General features: G+C 35.2%; 2 protein-coding genes and 1 long non-coding RNA gene across 3 annotated transcripts; 2 read left to right on the top strand and 1 right to left on the bottom strand.

Annotated features, from left to right (window-relative positions):
* LOC103840050 (probable serine/threonine-protein kinase At1g09600) lies at positions 1–10,239 on the top strand. Its single transcript, XM_009116537.3, has 6 exons — positions 1–8,237; positions 8,336–8,620; positions 8,706–9,023; positions 9,088–9,315; positions 9,396–9,824; positions 9,895–10,239. Exons 1-6 carry the CDS (start codon positions 7,800–7,802, stop codon positions 10,072–10,074), a joined length of 1,878 nt encoding a protein of 625 aa, XP_009114785.1. The 5' UTR covers positions 1–7,799; the 3' UTR covers positions 10,075–10,239.
* LOC103840051 (UPF0301 protein Cpha266_0885) lies at positions 10,182–11,766 on the bottom strand. Its single transcript, XM_009116538.3, has 2 exons — positions 11,432–11,766; positions 10,182–11,171 (listed from the first exon to the last, which is right to left on the bottom strand). The coding sequence occupies exons 1-2, from the start codon at positions 11,607–11,609 to the stop codon at positions 10,387–10,389; spliced, it is 963 nt and encodes a 320-aa protein (XP_009114786.1). The 5' UTR covers positions 11,610–11,766; the 3' UTR covers positions 10,182–10,386.
* Positions 11,767–12,002: 236 nt separating this feature from the next.
* Positions 12,003–16,495, top strand: LOC117128237. The gene is made up of 2 exons (XR_004451488.1): positions 12,003–13,164; positions 13,366–16,495. It is a non-coding gene; the product is annotated as an uncharacterized LOC117128237 (long non-coding RNA).
* The last annotated feature ends 1,224 nt before the right edge of the window (positions 16,496–17,719 follow it).

The following is a 17,719-nucleotide window of genomic DNA, read 5'->3' as shown; positions in this document are numbered from 1 at the left end:
ACACAAGAATGCATGGATTCGTGTCGTATCGACGTTTCGGAAGAGCTCGGTCGCCACGTAGTGACCGGACGGAACGCACGCTTGGTCGCTACGTACCGACCGAGCTTGGCTCGAGCTCGGTCGCTACGCATTGACCGGACAGTGTGCATGTTCGGTAGTTGCGTAGTGACTGAACTTGGTTTGTCCGTGTTCTGATTGTCATATTCAAACATATCCGTAGCTAGCTTGGATATGTTTCCGTTACCTTGGGACAGTTTGTGTTTGATCCAAATAGAATTTGAACAAAGTTTTATCTCGAGAACATATGTCGCGACATTCTTTTGACTGAGCACGATTTGTCGCGGAAAGACACTCATACTTGTATTTTGCGGAGATTTGGATGTTAACTTCGTCGTAACCGTTTTTGACCCCAACAGTTAGCACAAGAGACTCGTGTTCTGGGCAGGAATACAAGGACAAGAAACTGGTGAAGAAGTTTTTAAGGTGTCTGCCAGAAAGATTTACAGGTTATAAGGCAGCAATATTTGTGTCTCTTGACATAGATAAATTCAGCTTTCACGAAGTTGTGGGTATGTTAAAAGCTAATGAGATGGAGCTTGATGGCATGGGCAATCATACTGAAGTCAACCTAGGAGTTTCTGAAACGACAAGTCAAAAATCAGAGAATGGAGATGAGATGGTTAAGATGATTAGAGTTCTTCACCAAGTACTACGGGAAGTGATACAATGGCAAGGGCATGAGAAAGTTGCTGTGAGAAAACAAAGGCAAGAAGATGGCGAGTCATGCGGTAATAAAGATGTGCAATGTTATAAATGCAGAGGATATGGACACTTCAAAAGGGAATGTCCAATGGCCAAGAGAAGAAGATTCAAAGGCTTTAGGTGGAGAAAAATTGGACACGATGAGATGCAGAAGAGAGATCCTTCATAAGGAAAGATGATAATGAATCAGAAAAAGACGAAGTGCTCAACCTAATTGCTTTTGGTGCACACAAAGATGAAGCAAGTACATCATCTGAATCAGATTCTGAATCTGAGGAGGGAAAATATGATGAAGGACAAGATGATGATCTCAATGAGTGCTACAAACAAGTGTGTGGAACGTTACTAAAGCTTGGAAAATAAAATATGGTGCTAGTAAAAGAGCAGAGACATCTTGAAGCACTTATTGAAATTCTACAGAAGGACTTGCAAGTAGAGAAAGAAGAAACAAGACAAGCTTGTGTTAAACCTGATGAAACTCAGAAAGGAAAAACAGAGAGTGTATCTATGTCTGCAATGAAGCCAGTAGTTAAGATGTATGCAAGGACTACTTCATATGGAAAGACTGCAGTGAAGATTACAACTGCAACGAGAACTGCTTCATCGTCTATTACAAGGAAATTTCCAGTGGTAAAGAGTGTATCTCAGCGACCCTTCATACCTGTATGTCATCATTGTAGAGTTGTTGGGCATATTAGGCGAAAGTGTTTCAGGCTATTGAGGGAGAAGCAATATATTGAGAGAGTATATAATATGAGGATTGATGGTCCAACATGTTATTCTTGTGGAGTTCAAGGACATATTCGACGTGATTGTTTCAAGTTGGTTGATCAAAGAGGCACAGCAAAAAGTGGAGCCAAAGAAGCTTGTCAGGAAGTACGTCGGGACGTGCGACAAGGAGTACATCATAAAGTTCTACATCACATAGTTGTAAGTAACAAGCCGAAGGTTGTACATCAGTGCACCAACATGAAGGTCAGTCAGGAGGTTCTGAAGCATGGTTGTGCAGCTGGTACAAGGAAGGAGACTGATCGGGGCATCAGCAACTGTGTCAGGCCAAGCAAGAAGCAACATCAGATGTGATGTTGGTTATGTGGGAAGGTTGGTCACAAGAAGGTGGAGTGTTTTGCTCGTGAGAATAGCAGAAACATGGGCAAAAAGGTGAACAAAACGTTCACTAAACCCAAGAGGCTTGAAGAGGTGTCCTTAGCCAAGAGTGGATTACCTGATGAGATCAAGGAAGAGACATCAGAAGAAGGATGCAGCTCTGGTAGGAGTGAACTTGAGGTTGATCAAGGAGCATCAAGTTTGGAGGCAGGACACGAGGTTGTTTGCGGCACAAAGGGGAAGGAGATCGAAGTGCATCAGGAAGTGATGCAAGATGATCCTCCGGAGGGTGATAGTGAAGTCACTCCAATACAATAGCAACGAGTGCAGAGGGCACTCGGCGTGGATGGGGAAGGGCTCATGGTCAAGAAGACGACACATGACGAAGCCAGGTCCTCAACAGAAGCTGGTTGAAGGGTAGTTCGACAGGTGCGTCAGGTCGTGATGCAGTACTTTTTATTCTGCTGCAGCAGGGGCTGTGTCATGATTATACATGAAGAAGCAGAGGCTGGGTCTGTAAGTCTTAACATCTAAGCATCTGTTTTGGCTTAGTATGAAATCAAGCAGGGGGAGAATGGTGTTGTTCTAGTACAGAGAATGCATATCTCATGGGGGAGAAAATCATGGTGTGGTGCACATCTCGTGGGGGAGAAAATCACATTTTGTGTGGAAGTTTCCAGGAGAGGAACATGGTTGCAACGTGGTTGCTGAACCAGAAGATTGTCATGCTTGTTCGGCACACGAAGCTAAAAGGGGGAGATTGAAGATGTAAGATGTCTACCCTGAAGTAGTCGCTGACGTAGTTTCTGAAGCATGCGTCATGTTGAGTGGTGAAGACCATGTGGAGTCAAGGTGCTGAGCTGGAGTCTGTAGACTTGGAGAGCAAGAGAGTATCTTGGAGATATGGAAAGAGGAATAAACTTGAGAAGCAAGTTTATGACTTAAAGAAAGAGGAATAAGTGCATTCCAAGAAAAGGAAAGTTGCACTTAATGTTATGGAAGATGTCCATATCTATGTTGCCTTGGAGACTAGGGTTTCAAGAACATGGAGTTAATGATAAAATAGCTCTAAGGGTCGTCGGAAAAGACACAGACACAGACACAGAGGCTGATTTTATAGAGAGAGAAAAGCTCTTGAGTGTGGTCTTGCTGAAGCAGTTGCTGAAGTACTAACGAAAGAGAGACATAAGCTTTGTAGCTTCGGAATCGTTCAGTAGTGTGTGTTAGGGTGTTAACACTAGACGTGTAAAAGCTGAATTAAGCAGATCTTGTAATAGATTGTTTAAAAGAGATTCTAATAAAGCATAAGTATTTGCTTGTGGTGTTTTGTCTCTCGGTTTACTTTCTACAGTACTATTGTGGTGTCTCCTTTACATCAACAAAACGGTGCCGTATCTTCATCTCCTCGCTGTAACTGGCCGCCAATATCGCATCTTCTTCCAATTTCCAGAACCTCACGCCGTTCACGTGACCCTCCCATAACTGTGTTTCCGTACAAGTGGTGTTCCTCAGGAACCTCACATCATTCTTACGGTGAGCTTCACACTTCTGATGGTTACGGCTCCTAGACAAATTAGACTCGAAACCATCACTATCATCTTAAGCCATGACTGTCGGAGGAGTGAGGGCTTCTAGTGGAGCTGGAGTGCTGGACGATGAAGTCGTCGATAAGATGCAGATCTTGTGATGGTGGAGAAAGATGGAAAGAGAAGAAAATGGAGTTTTTAAATATAAGGGTTTTTTGGTAAACTTACAAGAACAAAGTACTTGGCAAGCATAAAGTATGTTTAAGTGTAAAGAGAGAGGGTAAAAGTATGTGTAGATGTAATATTTTCAAAAGAGATTGTGTAAGTGGAACAATAAGCTAATCTCAGGCATCCAATCTCTGACTTATAAAGAGATGTGTTTATATTATTTAAATAAGGTTGGGGGATATGTTAAAGGTTAAACAGTAAAAAGGTTCGGGGATACGTTAAAGAAGCGGTGAGGTGCGAGAACGACGAAGGAAACCGGAGGATCTGGTGGTCTTGGTTCAATCGGAGGGAAAGTGACAAGGGGAGGAAGTTAACACGGCGGTGGATCTGGAGACCTGGATCGCGACGGAGGAGGAGGAACAGTGACCATCGAAGCCATGGACGAGCAGAGGAGGTTCTTCAAAGGAAGGAGGAGTGACCGGCGAAACTGAAATATAGGAAATCCACTGAAACTGACAAAATAAAATTACGTGTGGGGGCAACAACAAAAATCTTGTAAGCAAAATATATATTGATATGCACTGAAGATACTTGGTATTTGGTAAGAATATGCAATAGGGGTAATATGGTATTTATAAATAAATAATAGTGTAAAACAGTGTAATTAGGTAGTTACCTAAATAATAGATAACATATGTATAGGAGATGCAAATACTCTATATATAAAGATATAAATTGGTAGACCACATCATGTGGGCTTTTAATGGTTTTGATGACTTCATCCCATTTATCTTATTAAAATAAAAACATTACATTCGACTCAACTTATTGTATCATTTTAAATTAAATACATTCTTATATTATAAATTAATTATGGAAACAATATGATACTACTATCTTTGTTTCCAATCAACATATAATAAATCTTGTGTCCTAATAATATAAAACTTACTAGATCAGGATTCGCAAAACAGCGCGGATTTTTCTTTTAAATTGATCAAACATATTTTATAAATTAATTGAATGTTGTTTAGTGTTAAGAGAGATTTTATTTGTATTATATTTATCACTCATCTGTTTCTAAATTGAAACCCATCATCTAAGAGTTTTTCATTAGGAACAGTAAATAAATGTTAATATAATTTTTTGTGTTTTTTTGTCGAATCCGCACGACGACGCCGATTATGTCTTTTTCGAATCATACAAACCATTTTAATAGACTTCTAAAGTCTGAAAATATTTAACAAAATATAATTTACGAAATCAAAATGTTTTAACATTTTACTTTTGAGTATTTGTATATTGATATATATATATATATAAATATATATTATTTTGTATTTATTCAATATGAAATTTTGTAAGATATTTTAAATTTGATTTTTAGTTAATTCAAATCTTTTCGTTTTGAATTTTAATGAGATTTATGTAATTTATTTTATTAATTGTATAATATATTTTGATAAATTGTTTATTATAAAATTTGTTTGATGTCAATTTATTGCATTTATTTATATACATTGTTTATTTTAATATGTAAATCTATTGAATTTTAAATGAATGTAATTTTCAATAAAATATAAATAAAATAATTTTTTTTGTCAATATTTCATTGATTATTGCCCAATGGGCAGAACTACATAGATCGGGTTTAAAAATACAAGAGGCCCAAAAAAATAAAGATACAACTTAATCAGATCTGAAGTCCTACTTTTATGTCCGCGAAGGACATCCTTATCACACCACGTTTACAATTTTGAGCTTCATTTGCAATACATGCTTCTCCACGTGTCTCTCATGTGAGAGTAAACCTTTCCGGTCACCGTAGGAGTTTCTCCGCTGTAAAATACGGCACTAATCATATCGTTTCTTTGCAGCCTATTGCTTGCATCCTTGTCTTTCTCACTAGATCCCGATCAAATAGATCTCCAATCCTCCGCCCTAACTGCTGTTTTTAGCCGGATTTTTCATCTCTAATTGATAAGAATTGGGAAAACTCGATTTTGATTGTAAGAAACTTTTATTGGACCATCAGAGATGCCGATTTTACTAAATCTCTGAGAAATCAGTCGAGATCAATCCACAAACACATAATACTTTGCACCAAGGAAACTTTTCTCAGATGCCCATGTCATGGCTCACACAACAAGTGAGGGTAAAGATTAACACCCATAAACAAAATATATTAGGATAATTGGAAGAAGATAAAATCCGACATAAAAACTAAACGGGATTGAAATGTTTTTTCGAAGGAGGAAGTTTGAAGATTTGTTAAAATAAAATTATTTTCGAAGATAAGAACTTGAAAATGAAGAACAGCTTCAAAATAGTTTGAAAACCAACAAAATCGCCTAAGCGAAAGTATAATCCGCAACCGGAACAAAAGCATTGATCTGATGATTGAATATCATACAAACAAAAACAAAATCTTCATCCCTCTGAAAGATTTATGATTTGGTAAGAGGGATGAAGAGATAAACTTTTTTCTCTCTAAGAGAGGAGAGAAAAGTCTCAAGCTAAATAAAATAATTCTGTAATTTAATTGATTTGATATTTATTGAAATTATTTGTAGTATCTAAACCTGCAAAGATAAATAAACTATTTTTGCATTTTTCAGAAATGATTTGAATGTTTTAGTCAATAATGTGATAAATTAAATAATTTGAAAATAAATTGATAAAAGTTCTTAAAAAATAAGACCTACTGTTTTATATTGTTTGAAGACATGATTAATAATTGTGTTATTTGAAAACATAGATATTAGTATACTATTGTTTCCATAATTACTTTACAATATATGTATGTATTTAATTTAAGACAAAAAAAAATGGGGTCCAAGGGAATGTTCAAGTTTTAATAAGAGAGATGTCTCAATTTTTTATAACTTTTTATCAATATTCTTCATATTATTTAATAAATAAAACAATTGACTAAAATACTCTAATAATTTATGAAAAAATACTTATAATTTATTTTAGCAGGTTTAGATACTACAAAATAATATTAATCGATATCAATCAGTTAAATAATGGATTATTTAATTTATATTTTCATAAATATAAATTAAATTCATTTAATTTAAATAACCTTTCATATTAAACTAAATACTGTACATAAATAAAAGCAATAGATTGACATAAAAAAAATTATAATTAAAATTTATAAAAATATATCATACAATGAATTAAATAAATTACAAAGGTTTTATTAAAGAAAATAGTTAAACTAACTAAAAAATAAATTAAATAATATCTTATACATATATTATTATATGAAGGTCCATTAAAAATAATAAATATAATAACAAAAATAGTTATGAAAATTTTCAAAATATATATGATCCGAAGATAAATGTTTAACAGTAATTACACAAAACAATTATAATTATTTAAATTAGCCACATAAAATAAATGTTATGTAACTAAAATCTTTCTTAACATTATATAAAATTTAATTAATTTATAAAATTTGTTTAATTAATTTAAAATAAAATCTGCAGATCATGATCTAGTTTTATATTAAATGGAGACAAAATCGAATTTTCTGAAAAAGTGTTTAGTTTGAATTTTGATTTAGAAAATGGTCATGGTTATTGGTAACTATCATTCATTTCATTTCATACAAATTTTCCATATGTGTTTTGCATTAATACCTAAATGATATTTTCAAAATGTTATAAGATGAATCGGATATATATGTAATAAAGCAAAACATAAAATTTTCCGATGCTCAAATACAAATACGATGATGAGAAAATCTATCTCACCTCACCTTCATGCAAAACGGGTTTTGGACTATTTCTTAAGAAAGAGAAAATGGAAAGAACTATTCTAGTGATTCGTTTTTGTCCCAAGAATCAAGGGCTTTCCTGAATTTACTCATTCAAACCATATCTCGAATCATTTTGCTTTCCATCTTTCTGATTCACAATATCTTTTTTTTCCTTATTTTCCCCTATTTTTCAGTTTTCAACAAGCTGCTGTTGCAAAAACGATTATGTAAGAAGAACACAAACAACCTGTTTCCTCTTGAATCTTAAAACCCTTCTGGCTTTGTTTCTTTTGTATTTGCAAAATTCTTCACAATCATTTTGGGGTTTAGGAGAAACCCTTTTTTTTTGTTTCTGACTGCAAAAACATAGATTTTGCATATATCTGGATTAATCTATCTCCCTGAATCTCTGCTGGTGATAGATGTATTCTTGATTGTGTGAACCAAGGCAGGGTTTAATTATTATGGGCTGCATATGCTCAAAAGGAGCAGCAGAAGAAGAAGAAGAAGACAACGTTGTTTTTCACCGTCAGAAAGAAAACTGGAACAAATCTTCCTCAGTGCAATTGCTTGCTTCTGTGCCTTCAAATAAAGACGACTTCTCTCATAAAGCCGTTGATGGAAGCTCCGGTGGTGGAAGAAGAGCGAGCGGTTTGATTGTTCCTGTAGATGATATTCATGATGGTAAAACAGTCATCGTGGAGAGACCTTCGAGGTCTCATCGAGGAAGAAGAGTCTCAGACAACGGCAAAGGACAAGGGTTGATTATTTCGAATGTTCCTCGTAGCGCAGAAGCAGAGCTTATTGCTGCTGGATGGCCTTATTGGTTGACCTCTGTAGCAGGTGAAGCCATCAAAGGTTGGGTTCCTCGCCGTGCAGATTCCTTTGAGAAGCTTGACAAAGTTAGTCTCTCTTTTCATTTATCTGATGAATCACCACATAGGATTTGGTTTTATTTTGTATTGTAATAATAGTTAATATGGAACATTGTATTTTGCAGATAGGACAAGGGACTTACAGCATTGTGTATAAGGCTAGGGATCTTGAGACAGGCCAAATAGTGGCGATGAAGAAGGTGAGGTTTGCTAATATGGATCCGGAGAGTGTGAGGTTCATGGCTAGAGAAATCAACATTTTGAGAAAGCTAGACCATCCAAATGTTATGAAGCTTCAGTGTATTGTCACTTCAAAGCTATCAGGTAGCTTGCACCTTGTGTTTGAGTACATGGAGCATGATCTTTCTGGCCTTGCCCTCAGGCCTCATGTCAAATTCACTGAGCCACAGGTATTAGTACTACTTTCATCAAACTTGTTGTCTTCTCTGGCCAATGAAATTCACTAAACTTTTTTTTTTTATGTGTTGCTTCTAGATAAAGTGTTTTATGAAACAACTGCTATGTGGACTAGAGCATTGTCATAGCCGTGGAATCCTTCACCGTGACATCAAGGGTTCGAATCTTTTGGTGAACAATGATGGAGTTCTCAAGATTGGAGATTTCGGTCTAGCTAGTTTTTATAATCCGGATAGTGATCAACCGCTCACAAGCCGTGTAGTGACCTTGTGGTATAGAGCACCTGAGCTTCTACTTGGATCTACAGAGTATGGACCCGCCATTGATCTCTGGAGCGTTGGTTGCATTCTAGCTGAACTCTTTGTAGGAAAACCAATCATGCCTGGAAGAACAGAGGTGAGAGTTCTTTTGATTCAGATTTATCCTCTATTTCCACTGATTTAAACTAAATATCTTGAAGGTGGAGCAAATGCATAAGATATTTAAGCTGTGTGGTTCAGCAACAGAGGAATTCTGGGAGACGACAAAGTTCCCACAGGCGACAAGTTACAGACCGCAACATCCTTACAAGCGTGTGCTTCAAGAGACTTTCAAGAACTTACCATCTTCTTCTTTGGCTCTCCTTGACAAGCTTCTCTCTGTAGAACCAGAGACAAGATGCTCAGCTTCTTCTACTCTAATGAGCGAGGTAAATGATCTCTCTCATTTTCTTGATTCTCCTCCCCCAACTGATTAATGATTATCTTACTCATTCACGTTCCTCTCTAGTTTTTTACAACGGAGCCACTCCCTTGTCACATATCAAGTTTGCCTAAGTATCCTCCAAGCAAGGAACTGGATGCAAAGAAACGAAACGAAGAAGCGAGAAGGAAAAGAGCGGAAGCAGTGAAGTGGCGTGGACACGAATCTGCGAGAAGAGGTTTAAGAGACTCCAAGATAACACCGGAGTTCCTTGCTTCAGGCCATTCAAATGTCTTAATCAACACTCCTCTTGGGTTCAAGAAACCGAGTGGAAAACGCTTTGCTGATACCAAGTCAATGATCCATCCAAGCGCGGCATGGAATAAGAATGGTGGCTCTAAGAGCAATGTAGGAGAGGTGAGAGCTAGCCGGTCTAACAATGTGCTTTCTACAATGGGAGATTACTTATCTAGCTCTTCCCAAAAGGAAAACGTGGCTTCAAGAAAACCCACAACGGTAATAACTCTTTTAACTCTTGTCTTTTAGACAATTGACTTCTGAGATGTTTCTTGATATGTTGTTTCAGACATACATGCGCAAGAAGAACATAATGCACTGTTCAGGTCCTTTGATGCCTCCTGGTGGTAACATTGAAGATATGATGAAAGATCACGAGAGAGGAATCCAAGAAGCTGTACGCAAGTCCCGCCTTGACAAATCTGCAGTAAAGAAGAAGAAAGATATCCCAGTGAGAGCATGTGCCTAGTGAAGAAGCAATGACACAAGAAAAGATCATGGCAACAACTTTTGTTTCTTTCTCTCTCTTTCTAAGACATTTCTTTTGGTTAGGACAAGTAAAAACAGATGTGTATATTCAGAACTACTGGTTTAGTAGTGCAAACTAAATTCATAGATAGACGGTTTTTAGTTATGTTACAAAGAAGTTTTCAGAATATATATATATAACTATAGAAGTGCTTTATTCTCTCAAATACAAGACAGTGAAGTAAAGCTATACATTTGGCTTATAAATAAGCCTTGGAAAACTAGGCATCATTTTCAAAACATAAGCAAGCGTCTACATATCCAGCTTGGGCTTCCGGCTAAGCTCAGAGTATTGACCGCCCATTAACTGCAATATCTCTTCCCACAAGTTTTCCGGTGAAGCTCCACATATTAACTCGGAGCTGCACGCAGCGACATGCCAGTAATCTGATTCGATCTCTTCTCTGAGCTGATCCAGCTGCCAACCTGCGTAACCAACAAAGAATCTAAAGTCCTGTGGCTGAAGCAATCCCTTCTTCACAAGTACCGCAGCTTCATCCAAAGTGTTTCGAGCACCAAAGTTAAGGCCGGGCATGACTTCTTCAAGCCCAGGTATCTTGGTTTTATCGGCGGTTTTCAACAGGAACATGCTGGCTTCAAGAGGCCCACCAAAGTACAAGGAACATTCTGAGAAGGTGGTAGCGAGCTCGGTTTTGGTTGATTTCATGTGCTTGATGTTTTTGTGAAGCGGACGGTTGATGACAACTCCGAATGGCCCTTCTTGTGGGTGGCTGGTTCCTGCTCTAAGAAGAAGCACAACGGTTCTCGCAAATGTTCGATAACCGTCTAGCTTCTCCGTGGCAACAAGAACACAGCCAGTCTCAGGGAAAGGAATAGGATGTGCCCATTTAAGGCCTCTCGGTTCAGCTTCAGGGGATGTTGTTGTTGTGTCTGGTTTGTGACCCTCACCTGCTGCTTTTTCTTCCTGCTCCTTCATAAACAAGTTAGCTCTGAACTCTCTCCAATCCGTGTTAAGACCAAAGGGCTTTGGAGTAGCGGCAGAATCACCTGATTTGTTTTCTTGAGAAGCATCTCCTCCTTGAGAACACAAAACAGCTCCACAATTGTAAAGTTTATGAAATCAAGCATTACCACTTCTTTGAGCATCAACAATCCTCACAGAACATAACCCCAGTTTCTAATTAGCATAAGTTTAGAGCTAAAACAGAGTTCACTAGTGTTCAAGAACAAAGCTAAGAAAAGATCCAATTTTTGATACATCACCATGAACAGTAGTAACATTACCACATGCGATTCATCAAAACAAAGAAGATAGATAAATGGGAGAGCCTTTTTACCAGAAGCAGAAGAATCGTCGTTACTCTTGTTCGACGTAGCTCTTACAACCAAAGAACGATACCCAATTTTACGCTTTTGAAACCTGATGATCTCCACGCCGCCCAGTTTCCTCGAGAGCGGTTTCGCCGAGGACAAGATTGGGTTTCGGATCGCCGTGTCAAGGGTCCATAGATCCATGGATTGGGTTTCCTCGGGAAGTCCGGTTAAGAGTGGAGTGGTCAAGTCTGATTCGTTAGGAAGCGATGATGAGAAACGTAGAGAGGCTGAGGATTATCTGCGATTGATGGGAACAGATGCGAACAAAGACAACAAAATGGGAAAAACAAAAGGAAAAAAAGAATATGCCTTTTTTTTTTTTTTTTTTTTTTATAGCAGCTACATTCTTTGCTTTTTGATTGGTCAATTAATAACCACATACGATTTTTATGGATGATTGATTTATTGTTTCGGTTTGTTCTTATTTTTAAATCATTACAACCGAATTGTTCGGTTTGCAGTATCTCACCAGTTTTGTGTTATGTGGAAGAACACCTTTTAGCTTAAGGAGCGTGAAGAAACATACACTGAACTCTGAAAGCAGATAACATAAAAGAAGGATTTTGCATTTTTATCATGTTATAATTTTTATAAGCATTTTGAATAGTACAAATAAATAAAGGAGAATAGTTATGCCGACCAAAAAAAAAAAAGAATATTTGAAGGTTTTATTTTAAATCACTCCGTCATGGGGATTTAATTTGTAACCCGCACGACCGTACGGGGTTTTTTTAATACAAAAATAGTTTAGTTTATCAATACTATTAAAAGAGAAAGAGTTTAAATAAATCTACTTTAAAAGGTTGTTTGGATCCTTTACTTTTATTATGTTTTTGTCTAACTCTATATATTATAACAGCATGTATCTACCTTTGTAACCCCAAAAAATCGTAAAGAATATATTTAGAATATGCTATATTGACATATTTTGTCGTAATCTTATATATATAAAGTTGAATTGTGCTCTGAGCACAGCCTCCCACGTCATCAGGTAGATTGAGGCATTTTTGGACACTTGGCGTCTCGGTAGGGTGTCCGTGTTTCTCACGCTCTTTCTTCCTTCTCGCTCTCACGCTCTCTCTTCCTCCTTGCGCGTGGCTTTTAGTTTAATTATGTATTTTTGATTTTCCTTTTAATCCAACAAGCTACTTATTAGTTTATTTAATTTCCCTTCTCTTTCCACGATTTGGGCATGGAAGCGATGGAAACAGCAATTCCCCCCCCCCTCCCACCTCTCCGAACAAAGCTTTGAGTTTCACGGGGGTTCATGGCACCAGATCTTTTGGTTCTCTCAAAGGTAAAGGTTCTTCATGGACTTCGTTTAAATCGAGTTAGAATGGGTACAAAATGGATTGGGAAGGGACATGACTAGATTTGAGGTGAGATGCGATTCAGAGTATTGGTTATAATTACGACTATCGAATGGTAAAGGAGATCGAGTTAGCTGATGCAATTGACGATGATATAATAACATAATCCATTTAAAGACTGTTCAGTCTCTACGGTTCTATATCTTTGTACTTTCTTCCTTTTGACGTGTATTTCTGTCTGTGGATATGTGATATGTGATATGTGATATTGATGTTTTGTTATTTAGTAGTAGGTTATGAGCTTAAGATGCTGATTTTGCTTAGGGCAAGAATGTCTTCAGGGATGATTGCCGAGAGAAATCAAGTTTTGCAGAAAAATAAGTGTGGTAACATGACATTTTTTTTGTTTATTTATAATCTCTTCTTACATTTTTATATTTGCAAATGTGATAGTGTCTTCATATATGGCAAAACAGGGGAGTTTGTAGTCTATGTAGCTGATCCATGAATTACATTTCCATCTTTTAACTAAGAAAAAACTATTCCATCCAAGTTTAGAATATGACCTTTTCTTGTGTCTCTTTCAGGTAAGAGATGCCATAACGTCATATCTTTCGACTTTATGCCGTTAACAGAAAACACCTGAAATCAACTTGGTGTACTTATATCACACCTCGTGGAAGAGAAACATGTTGCTGTGTTTTACTGGCCGGCCAAAGACGAGTGAATCTGTACCGATCATTGGCAGTGGGAACATTTATTTTACTTGAATCATGATCTAATAAGTACGCGAAGGGATCCCTATCCCTCGGCTTAATCTTCACAACCTTTGAAAGAAAAAATATCAGATTTTTCTCACTTTTGTCAGTTTCCTCTCCAAATGGGATGTTAAAATAAAAAGAAAGTAAAATATTTAATAAGAATATACTTATTTAGTTGAATTAAAAAATTTATAAAAAAATTTAGAGCCAATAGCATTATATCTTCTTACGGTATCTAAACAATAGTTAAAAATGTGCTCTCTCTCAATATTTTTCTTAATTCTTTAAATCGTTGAGATGTCTAACGATGGAAAAGCTCTTAGAATACCCTAGTCGGAGCAGAATTTTAAATAGAGTTCTTAGACAATTTATGATATTATTTTAATGCAAAAATTTTGGATGAAAATGATTTTTTTTGTCAGAAATTCAAATAATGTAAATAATCTTTCCTAACGATAATTGAATTCTAATGGAGGAAAAACTGTAAATTTTAATGTAATTTGTTATGTAATTAGTTTTTATATATAATAAGTTAACAGAAGAATAACACATGTAGCTTTTTTTATAAACTATAGCACTAAGCTTAACCATTTCAATAGAAAACTGAACTTCTATATTCTACGGTCAAATAAAATATTGATCCAATAAAACCAAAACTTACATATCTTAATATGTTTTAATCAATCAAAATTAATTTACAAGAATATTTCTGAAAAATTCAAATATATATCAAAGAACACTTTAAATCTATGTAGTGAAGTGTATATTAGAATACCTTACCATCAACAACTATATATATATATATATAGGCCTGGGCATTCGGGGTCCCAATTGTGTTTCGGTTTTTCGGGTTTATCAAAATAAGCCTCATTCGGGTTATATGAAAATTCGGTTCGGGATCGGTTCGGATTCTATCGGGTTCGGGTCGGGTTTAGTAAATCTCCAAAGAACCGGTACAACCCGCTGTACTTTCGGGTTCGGGTCCCAATCGGTACTTTGTAACCAAAAAGTAAGTAAAATTGGTTACTTGGTTTTAAAATACTTGATTTGTACCTATTTTGTAACCAAAACATAAATAAAGTCGGTTCAAAAAAAAGAAAGAAACTTCAAATGTGATCATTCAAAATCAAGTGAAAGGTAAAGATAGTTATTGATCGAAAGAAAACCAAATAAATGAAAGATATAAAACGAAAACCAAGTTCTCATGAAATGAAAAACATAATTCAATGAAAACAAAATCCAAATCTAAAAACTTCAACCTTCAACCACCACCTTCAACCATCAATCTTCATATAATAGATAATTATTTTAAATGTTCAATATATTTTGAATACATATTAGGAATTGAGATCATATTTGGTACAAGTTATTTTTGGAAATTTTGAATGTTTCGGGTTCTATCAGGTATCCATTTAGGTTCGGGTTCGGTTTGGATAATACCCATAACCCGAAATACCATAAAACAAGATCCATTCGGTATTAATGTCGGGTTCGGATCGGTTCGGATTCATTTTTATCGGATCGGGTTCGGTTCGGTTTTTTCGGGTTCGGTTTATTTACCCAGCCCAATATATATATATATATATATATATATATATATATATATATATATATATATATATAAAATCAATGTCATATTTCAATACATTTTATTATTAAGTTATGGAAAAATATCAAAGAAAGTCTATAGATAATGATTTTGAGATAATATAAAATATGAACGATTAATTTTAAAATGGTTTAAGTTTGCACCAGTTAAACTTAATTTTTATAATATTAAAATCATTACCTCAATGACATGCTATTTTTTGTATAAATTAGTTCCGGTTTGTTTGTTTTTAGGGTTCACTGAATTTTGATTTGGACTTCAATCCTAATAAACGCTTAGTTATAAATTAAAACTATTACAAAAAAATATTTAGTAAAATATGCTTATAGTTTTTGAAGTTAAGACTAATAAAACTCACGAGTTAAAAAATGCTAGATTAACTAAAGATAATGTGATTGTCAATATTAAGTAACAAGATTTGAATAAGAACTCATAATCACAGATAAAAATACATACACATATACCACCATGAAAATTAAAACTTTAACATACAACTAAATAATATCGAAGAGGAAAAAGAATATCTGGATTATCCTTGGAAAATAATCAATTCAGTTATTGCATTTGGACCACGATTAAGAATTCACTTATTGGATTTAATATCATTTTGAAGACAAGGTATTTAACAAATACGTTCATAGTAAAACCCCTGACAAATTGTCACATTCATAACATAGATAAAGTATGTGAGATTATTATTATTTTAAGAGGATGAACAAACAACTACATTTATATGTTTCATTTTGAAACATCGTTAAATTATATTTACTTTAGTGCAACTATCAATTATTTATTATATTTTATTTCATTAATTTATAAAATCTATTTATGCTATTCATCTTTGACCTAAGCAACTATAAAACAAAGTAATACACTATTAATTATCACTATCAAATGGATCAAAAACTCATTATCCAATCATTAAGAAACAAAATATACAAACCCGGCGCGTAGCGCCGGAATACCACTAGTATATAATAAATTTGAAGTAAATGGCTGTATTATCTCACCATCGCACCTCTTATATAACCACACGTCACAAAAATATTCAAGAACATCACATTACATCACAAAAGCCGAGGCTCAGAGACAGGGAAACAAAAAATGCGAAAGTGGTTCATATCCTGGTTTTTAAAGTCATTGCAATCCTCATCGCCTACTCATGATAATGTTTTATATTTTTACATGGTTGGACTATGGGACTATGTGTTTATGTACATGGCTTATATGTTTACTTTCATTATATATTCAGATTTCGTATTATGGGTTTCTTATATGTTTCAGTTCTCCACAAAACAAAAAGATTTGACCACGACCACAAAAAACAACCAGTTTATGGTTTGGATGGAAAATAATTTGGCAAACCATGAAGTATAGGATATTGGGAATCCAGATTGTTGTGCCAAAGGTAATTTTGTTTGGAATTCAATATCTCTTGCATGGGAACCAAACACTGAGATTTGAAGAATATTATCAACGTACTTTTGATTTGTTTTCTTATAAGCTTTTTCATATCATGCACTTCATATTTGGATTGGTTTAATAATTGCAGTGATTTAGCTCCAAAAGTACTTCAGTTTGATAATCAGTCTGTTCATTATGTTTTCTATAATTCTCTCTAATAAACATGTTTAATTAGGTGGATTATTTTACAAATAATTTTGATACTATAAATCGTTTTGTAATCTAGATTTTCATGAAAGATATTGCCAACTGATTATTCCTTTATTTTCTAAACTAAACTTCATTCACACTCCTATTTTAATGGACACTATCTATCTCCTAACTTTCTTTTATTGCTTCCAAATCTCCTTAAAACGTAATCAGTTGGCAATGTAATTAGTTACCTAAATCAGCGAAAACAATATAACTAAAAGATATTACAACCCACAATATTTATAAAAAAATCTTATTGAGAATATTGCAGAGTATCTTTCCACGCAAACGCACCTTATATAACCTATTGATTGACACACCTCACGGTAAAAAGCTATGGTTACAAACAGCAAAATCAATTTGTTGAACGATCTCAAACCTACTAAAACGACTTGGAAGGTTGAAGTCCAAGTTATTAATTCGTGGAAAAAACACTCAAACTATCCTGAAGGAGACACTTACGAGTTCATACTCGAAGATAAGATAGTGTGTTATATTTTTTTATCTATCTTTGCATCAAACTTTCTATTTACAACGACTAAACCAAGTGATGATTATTTGTTATTTGTTATTGTAGGGAGTGAACATCACTCAAAATGTTGAGAAGTAACAAATCCCCACAGAGTTCAGAAAAGATGATTACACCTCAACAAACTGATAAAAGATTGGTACTATTGCCTTTGAAAAGGGTTTTCTGTAGGGTGTTGAGTGATGTTACAAATACCAATCACGATACACCAAGTGAACCGCAATCTGGTGTTTTTAACCACCCATAATCTGGTGTTTTTAACTAACCACAAAGTGATAAAAGATCGGGACTATTGCATGTCATACTCTTTTACATTTTAAGAGGTTGTTTCAGCAATTTTTGGTGGATGGCTATACTACGATAGAGTCCAACAGGCTGCGTTATCT

Source organism: Brassica rapa, chromosome A09 (assembly GCF_000309985.2).
Source record: "Brassica rapa cultivar Chiifu-401-42 chromosome A09, CAAS_Brap_v3.01, whole genome shotgun sequence".
Classification (NCBI taxonomy): domain Eukaryota; kingdom Viridiplantae; phylum Streptophyta; class Magnoliopsida; order Brassicales; family Brassicaceae; genus Brassica; species Brassica rapa.
This window is presented reverse-complemented; position numbering and strand designations above follow the sequence as displayed.